The sequence below is a fragment of the Hypomesus transpacificus genome, chromosome 11 (genome assembly GCF_021917145.1).
Source record: "Hypomesus transpacificus isolate Combined female chromosome 11, fHypTra1, whole genome shotgun sequence".
Taxonomy (NCBI): Eukaryota; Metazoa; Chordata; class Actinopteri; order Osmeriformes; family Osmeridae; genus Hypomesus; species Hypomesus transpacificus.
The window spans coordinates 15293138-15301449 of record NC_061070.1 but is presented as its reverse complement, the minus strand read 5'-3'; the positions used below and the strand labels follow the sequence as shown (position 1 = coordinate 15301449).

Here is an 8312-nt window from a genome sequence, read left to right as displayed (position 1 = left end):
CGTCCCAGGTGTAATCATTCCATATGCTTCATCCTGGTTAGACCGGAGCTCCGCTGAGGTCAACAGAGACTGCTCCAGATGGTCATGACATCATCAATCCTGGACATGTATGTGGAGTCACAGACTCAGAGAGCATCTCACTCAACTGATAGATTTCCTTTCCTTTTCAGACTTCAAAAGATTCATATTATTTTGAGTGTTGGAGTTTGAACTGTCAAATAGAAATACATACCACTGACATCCTCCGTGTTTGTGTTGTTCTTCTTGAAAGTGTTGGTGGTGGAGATGGTGCACAGTTCAAACCATCCTTTTGAGATTGTCATAAACTCTCAATTTGCACAGGAAGTGATGGATGCGCTTCCTGTTTATACCCTTTGCATCAGTCAGCCAGTGTCACTTTCTCAGCAGGGGTTCAGTCTTCAGACGTACTGAGGAAAGCCACCCACATGCCGCTCTGCTATCACAGAGAACGCAACCACTCGCCACGCACAGTTGGAGACTAATTCTCAGGACCGAACAGCTTCAAAATATTCTATTCCGTTTTATTTTCCCCAGACTGTAACACTTAATAAACAGAAAGCTTTAAGAGTTTGCATCTCAGCAGTGACTATCCCAGTTGGATCTGACCTGTGAGTGTGTGTTCCTTGACTCTTCCTTAACACCCTACTGTAGTTGATCTTCTCTTTATCAACCCCTGTGGTCTCCTCTCTGCCTGCTAAATGTCAGCTGTCCCAGCAGGTCGCTCTCTGTGTGTGTGTCTGTCTGTGTATTTATGTTTGTGTTCATATGCATGTCAATGCATGCATGGATGTGCTGCTGTGGTCTTCACTCCAGTTTGGCCCATGCCCAATGGGAGACATTAGATAAAGACAGTCCTCAGGAAGAAGCAGGTTGGTGTGCTGGTCTCCAGGCTGCTCTCCAGGATGGTCTTCAGGCTGCTCTCCAGCTGGTCTTCAGGCTGGTCTCCAGGATGGTCTCCAGGATGGTCTCCAGGCTGGTCTCCACGCTGGTCTCCGGGCTGGTCTCCGGGCTGGTCTCCAGGCTGGTCTCCAGGATGGTCTCCAGGCTGGTCTTCTGGCTGGTCTCCACGCTGGTCTTCAGGCTGGTCTTCAGGATGGTCTCCAGGCTGGTCTCCAGGCTGGTCTCCAGGCTGGTAGTCAGGCTGGTCTCCAGGCTGGTCTCCAGGATGGTCTCCAGGCTGTGTGGCTGCTCTGGGGCAGCCTGTCACACCAGCATGAGGGGCTCATCATGGAGACCCATTAGCTGGCCATCTGAAGTGGTAGGTTAGATGGATGGAAGTTATGTGGTGTAGTGCTACACCTTATGACCAGATGGTGGTGCTATTCATATATTAACATGAGATGTCTAGAGACTGATGTTTACATGTATCTCAAAACTACTCACTTTTTGTTTATATAATTTGGTATCTTGAAAAACATATGGCATAGATGTTATACATTTGATATATCTATAAGAAATGCAAGTATATGAAGGTTTAAAATCTGACAAGTGTCAGTTGTTTGCTACCCACCCTGGGATGCCCAACGCTGTTACTGTAAACTTTCATTCCAACCTAAATCCCGCAAACTTCGTTCTAATAATCAGCTATATCTAAGCAAGCCCAGAGAAACATGGCCTCCTGACAAACTGCCTACAATACCTCCCTCAGCACAGTGTACAGTGTCAACACAGGGATGTCTTTAAAATAGACCTTTTGTGTCCTAGGAGATGGGTCTGCCATCTTAACCGTCTGATCGTGTCTCTTGTCTGTAGGTACATAAACCCTGTAGACTCTCTAGATACCAGTCTTCTTGTCATCGTCTTCCCTTGTCTCCCTTTCTTTGTTTTTGGTACTTCTCAGTGTCCCTACCTTTCTTTTGTGTCGTTTTTTCCTCTTCTCAACTTTACATTCTTGTCTCACACAAGTTCAAGAGATGAGAGCGACAGGTATTGGGGTGTGGTCTTTTTTCCTCTGACAGGAAAGGTCATTGGTTTGTTTTGAGTCCTGGATCTCACACAGACACAAGTTGAAAATGAATAGTTTGAAAGGCAAAAATTCTACTATGGGTCTACTGATAGTTTCATTTTAAAAGGATTACTCAACACACCCACCCTTTCTTGAGTAATTAAAGAAATACAAACCTCAATATACCTCTTAGCTACCAAGTCTTAGTTTTATCAGTGAACATTTTTCATGGTTAATATTGAAGAAAACCCCACAGAGAATATGGCATGTTGATTTGCGGATTTTATTACAATTTCAAAAGAAAAGTCTTTCTATAAAAATCTACAGTGGAGACAACCTCAGACCTAACAAAATATAACTCACATATCTGGTGGATATCAAAAGTAATTAGCGATAGTTATGTACGGTATAAAAATGTTTTACTGAGAAGGTAGAGATCATATAAAATGCTTGGGAGTGTCAGGGCCGTTTAACAGTGTGTCAACAACAATCTCGAGCAGATTTCCCCATTAAAAAATATTTAAAAAAATGAGAAGCGATTTGATTAGATTATATATCAGTGAGAATGAACAAAACCCTTTCTTTCTCAACCCTTTGCAAGGTTTCCAGTTGTTGGTTTACAATCTACGGAGAATGACAGGTCTGATAACGTCTCTCTTTCAGTCCCTCACACACACACACAAAACACCCACTGTCCGATCCATGACCTTTAAAACGACTTCCATCGAATGGATGACAAAATGAAATGGATGAAGTAAAAAAGCGTGGTCACGAACGAAAACACCTGAAAAAAAAAACAGGAAGAAACTTCAACGGAATGCAAATAGTCACACGTGCTGCTCATACAGACTGCACAGACAATCCCAGCTGTTGATTCTAGTACTGACTGACTGTTATCTTTGTGTTGAGGCCTCACCACAGCAGCAATGTCAATCTGGTAGTCCTTGAAGACACCTTCAGTCTTTAGTCTGATCGTGAGCTCGGCCAGAATCACAGACGCACTGAGGTAGAAGAAGGCTGCCAGACCGTGGTATGCAAAGTCCTGGATGGAGCAATACGAAGCAAACACACCTGGGTCAAGCACGTTCTCACGTGGAAAATCTGAGGTCTGCTTGATTTATTCTAGTCTTGCAAACTCCAACATACTTACCGCTGCGGCCCACCCTCCACTGTTCTTGTGGCCCCCAGCTGCGAAGACGATGAGCCAGAGGAAGGTCATGACAAAACAGAACACCGACACAAACATCACCCAGCCTTGGGGGTTGTTTGGGTTCACATGTGTAGATGCCACCAGGATCCACACCAGCCCCCCAAAGATCTGTGTCAATACAAATAGAGAAATGAGAGCACAGTAAATACAGGTATCCATGCATTGCCAACATACACATGCATGTACTGCCCAATCAAACAAAATCAGACATTCAATACACACACACACAACTTGAGCCTAATAATATTCAACGTGCCATGATGCTCTGAACTCCCACCAATGGGATCTGACCCCCCCTACTCCCCCCCCCCCCCTCTTCTTCTCCCTGCTCTGTGTCCCCTCCCCCTCTGCGGGTGTTCATTCTGCTCTTTAACATTTACATTACATTTACATTTATTCATTTAGCAGACACTTTTATCCAAAGCGACTTCCAAGAGAGACATTTAACCCATGTAATCTAACCCATTTTCTCAGTATACATTTCTTATTTCTACTTTAGAAAGCACTAAATCTGTTACTTTGGCAGAATGTTTTCAAGCTCGAATCAAGTGTAGGAATACAATGTAACACAATGTTTTAGTGAAGTTAGTATTTCAACTCAAGTTTGTTTTCCTCATCCTAGGCTATTTACCTGTACACACTCCCCAACAAGTCATGGTTTCAAAACCAGCATCTTCTTACAAAAGTACAAAATAAAAATGGTGAAGAGGCCTACGTAAACCATAACGAATAAAATATTATAATGTGTTAATTATAATTAGTATAATGTACTTGAATCAGCCCCTGATATAAATAGGCCTACATGCAATTTAGGATTTGTACTCTTCTGTTTGCAAAACGAATTTCACTTATGAAATTGTATCATTAATACTTGATGACTTTAAATGACATACAAAAATAAATAAATGTGTTATTTTACCAGTTCCGGTAGATAGAAGATATCCGGCGCCGTTATGCATATACCCAAACCACTGGGCAGGCTACGCACTATCTGGGCAGTGGTGGCTGCCATCGCTGTGCTTTCCGTTAGCGAGCTTCACTCCACACTCTGCCAACTAACGGAGCAACAGGTTGGTAACTTCCCATTCAAGAAATGCTAAACTAGACGAGCCTGCTTGGCCATGGCTCCCACCTGGACACACCCTTCAAAGACTGGTGTGACCGTTTCATCCGCAGAAAGAGGACAACTGGTGCGAAAAGCAGGTGGGAGTGGTCGTGGTTCATGAGGGTTAATAAACGATGTAATTTGGTCGAGTTTTGTGCGGGTTGTTGAAATTGTTTATCTTCATTGGCTCTCCACTTTCAGTACCATCCCAGTGCGGAAGATTTATGCAAAATACCATATACAATTCTGCATTCCCAATGTTTCAAGAAAACGATTTTAAATGGTTAAATTGTGTAACCTGACTTCTCTCCGTTCATGCAGGCTGTTTTTTATGAAAGACAGGAATCTCAAAGAAAGGGATTATTAATATTTTTATCGTCTATTTTTCTCTCTTTTTCTCTATCACTCACTCAGGTATATGCAACATAAAATGTATGGGATTGTATAAAATATATTTATTTCCAGTTACATGCCAACATTCAAATGAGCTTGTGTCTGAAATAAAATTCAAATGTACAATAGATTACAATCTAAAAACATACTATGAGTTTTTAAAACGTTATACAGTCAGTCATACTGATATATTTTATTGAAATTATAAAATAAAAGGAGTTGGTGGTAATTCATATAATTGAACAAGAGTAGAGTGGTCTCTTAGGTCTGTTTACATTTGGCGTGGCACAGTGAAAATGTCTCAGGTAAATGTGTCTCGTATCTGATCTGAGATCTGTGTAATCAGATAGCAGGTGAGGCACTTGTGATAACAGACTGTTTTGTGAATGCTGCTGGTCTTCAGCAAGACTTCCATCTGATGGCAGAGAAGATGGCATGGATGACGTAGCATAGAGTTGCCAGATACGACATCACCTGTAATTCAAACAAAAAGGAAGTTAGCAAATCCGAAATCCGCTTAAATTGACTGAAGAAGTTAAAATGTTGATTCACGTATGAGTTTACTAGTTCAGGGTCTGTATTAGATGATTTGGGTTATGGTCATGTATTTGTGCATGTTAATTATAACATGAATTGTTTATAAAATGGGCTGTTTCACTGCCCATGATAGCAAATAACTGTAGTTTTAGGATTTGAATATACTTTATGAATTTAAGGATGAGGAGATGTAGAAAGGTAACCTACCACACAAGCAATTAATAACTTGTAATTCTGGGTGCCACTAAAGGTTACTTGCAGCACGATGATTAAATAAGCCAGGACTACTGAGGAGCTGAGGTAGAGGAGAGACGCCAGGAAATGGTATGCTACATCCTTAAGTGGGACACAGACAGCAGAAAAACACGTGGAATGTTAGAGGGTAGCACATTGTATGGGTTTATATTCCAACGTTGCAAGCAGAGCAAAAACGTCTGTCACTTAAATCAATAGGAATGATGCAGTGTCTACTACAGTACTACTGTAGGTTTCCATGGATGGGGCCCCTTGGCTGATTCTAGCCTTTCTTACAGTATATATGTACAACAGTTAAGTTTTCAACAAAATTCTGTATACCAATGTGATCATAATGAGCATAGTTCCTCTCTTTCTTTTGTGAAACTTTTTTTCTTTCTCTTTCTTTCCCTGTGTCTTTTTTGTTTGTTTCTTTCTGTCTGACTCTTGGCAGTGAAGGTGACGTGTGTTACCAGAGTTGGCCAGTTGCTACGCTGGTTGCACCCACAGACGAAGATAAGCATCCAGAGTGTGGTCATGACGAAGCAGAAGAGAGACACGAACATCACGTAGCCTGTAGGGTTGCCCATCAGTGTAGTGGAGGCCAACAGGCACCACACGAGACCCCCAAACACCTGCCCAACACACAAACAAAACACATGATCAATATGTACGGTCCACACACACATACTGAACAGTCAGTTAAATACAGCTCGCACTATTTTTCTTTCGTTCTGTGTCTCTTCCTTCTACAAACGCACCCATTTCAAAAAACAGTTTCCCTTCACACATAGCCGTTGTTTGTGCTGATTCAAAATACAGCTCTGGAAAAACATTGAGACCACTGCACCTTTTTCTTTCATAATTTTTGTTGTTGTTGAGAATGACAATTTTGAGTGAGAAACAGAATGGTCAAATTTGGAGTGGTCTCTTAAATTGTACCCTTCTGTTCCTCAATCAAAATTGTCCTTCTCATCTCATGAAAAAACAATGTGCAGTGGTCTAAATTTTACGATATTACATTCAGAAATCAATACCATCTCTGAGCCACAGCCATATCTGAAATGATACATTTTCCATCCCAAGTATACTTTATATTCCCTGGGATGAAACTGGACGCTAGCCCATAACCCAGAGCAGAGGGGGATTCGGTCGTTACTTACAAACTCAGGAATGAAGAAGATGTCCGGTATGGTGGTGAAGACATTACCACCACTGGGTAACGAATGGTTGGATGTGGCCATAATCTTAGTGAATGTGTGCCTGTCAACCTAACACAACCTCCTCTCTACAATGAAACACATTACTTGAGAACATACTCTTTATAAAGCGACCCATTCCTGGACCCACCCTGTCACCATGTCAATACCTCTCCTTGCTTGTTTTGTCATGCCTCTAGAATGCCAGTTGATCAGGTCTTGGGTGTGTGTGCGTTAGTGAGGGGAGAGGCCCTTTGTTCATGAGATGAGAATAAGTGCCTGGTTTGTTTGTGCTTAGAGTAGCAGCCTTTTTTGTTGTCATTCTTCATAGCAAGGAAAAGGTGGTGTTGGTTTTTCTTTAGTTCAAGGTAAATGTACGAATTTCATTTATAAAGTTATAATTTTGGGGTTATTTCTGCCGTTATTCATTTTGATTGTGACAGTTTAAAGCCAAAGGTCTTTGAAGGCCTCTCTCCTGCATGTTTTTTTACATTTACATTTAGTCATTTAGCAGACGCTCTTATCCAGAGCGACATACAGTAAGTACAGGGACCATTCCCCCAAGGCAAGTAGGGTGAAGTGCCTTGCCCAAGGACACAACGTCATTTGGCTTGGCGGGGAATCGATCCGGCAACTTTCTGATTACTAGTCCGACTCCCTCAGATGGCTGTTTTAGATGTTTCCCTGATCCAACTCACCTTATTCAAAGGAATGGTCGTTATAACAACCCATTTTATTGAATCAGGTGTGTTGGAGCAGGGAAACATCTATTGAGATGGTGCTGCTGTTTGTCCTGTCGAAAACCATTCAAACAGGTTGACAGCAGGTGCTGTTCGTGTTTTTACCACTCCTTCCTGTTAAAAGACAGACAGTCCGTCTGTCCAATAAGGAGGGTCCGTTCTTTTTCCTTCAGAAGTTAATGATGTTGTGTTTTTTGATTTTGCGTTGTGTTTTCCTATTTGCCGTTGTCGTTTGCACTTCAGGGCCACCGTAGAAAGTGTATGGAGAGGGAGACATGCAGTAAAGGGCCAAGGCCGGATTTGAATTCACACCGCTTTGGCAGCATATGTGGTACAGGAGGAACAGATGTGATTGGTAGGATAAACCAGGGAGCCATCTGGTTCACCTGGTTCTGTCACGTGACCACGTTAATTTGAATTAAATCAACACACTCCCACTGCAAAGAAACAAAAAGACAGAATAAGGCCCGTCCAATGAAATAAGTGACACACAAAACACTTGGAGGTGGTTTCACATATAAAAAGGCACACAACGGCAAACCGCAAGCCCTGAACTGCTGTTCTACAATATTAGGCTGGGGAACAGCAAATGTTTTAAATAGTTGCTTTTGTAAAACATCTACGGTGGGGAAAAACAGTGGCTACTAATGATCCCTGTACATCTGTACATGAACCATGTATTTCTAGTACAGGACACCACTTCACATTAATCACTGCCGGCCAGTGATTAACTATGGCGTGCCTCTATCTACCTGTATTTAATTACAGAACCAGGTGAACCAGATGGCTCCCTGGTTTATCCCCCTCCCAACTGTCACACAGAAACGGTGTGAAAAGGTAGAAGACGGTGGAAAGAAACACAATCTGTGTATGAGACAGGACGAGGGACAGCAGATTGATCTAAAGAACATGCATACAGGCCTGAAAA

The 8312-nt window shown here is 42.1% G+C and overlaps 3 protein-coding genes across 4 annotated transcripts in view; 1 reads left to right on the top strand and 2 right to left on the bottom strand.

The window, feature by feature from the left end:
* Positions 1-240, top strand: part of mrps5 (mitochondrial ribosomal protein S5) — a 13811-nt gene extending 13571 nt beyond the window's left edge. For both annotated transcript variants that reach the window (XM_047029475.1, XM_047029474.1), the window contains one exon: positions 1-240. This exon is cut by the window's left edge and continues 412 nt beyond it. The gene's annotated coding sequence lies outside the window, so the exon portion shown is untranslated.
* A 1990-nt stretch (positions 241-2230) lies between these two features.
* On the bottom strand, positions 2231-4392 carry LOC124474122 (myelin and lymphocyte protein-like). Its single transcript, XM_047030020.1, has 4 exons — positions 4096-4392; positions 3117-3284; positions 2883-3008; positions 2231-2750 (listed from the first exon to the last, which is right to left on the bottom strand). The coding sequence occupies exons 1-4, from the start codon at positions 4186-4188 to the stop codon at positions 2676-2678; spliced, it is 462 nt and encodes a 153-aa protein (XP_046885976.1). The 5' UTR covers positions 4189-4392; the 3' UTR covers positions 2231-2675.
* Positions 4393-4714: 322 nt separating this feature from the next.
* Positions 4715-6821, bottom strand: LOC124474123 (myelin and lymphocyte protein-like). Its single transcript, XM_047030021.1, has 4 exons — positions 6609-6821; positions 5919-6080; positions 5419-5547; positions 4715-5148 (listed from the first exon to the last, which is right to left on the bottom strand). Exons 1-4 carry the CDS (start codon positions 6687-6689, stop codon positions 5074-5076), a joined length of 447 nt encoding a protein of 148 aa, XP_046885977.1. The 5' UTR covers positions 6690-6821; the 3' UTR covers positions 4715-5073.
* Between the last annotated feature and the right edge of the window lie 1491 nt (positions 6822-8312).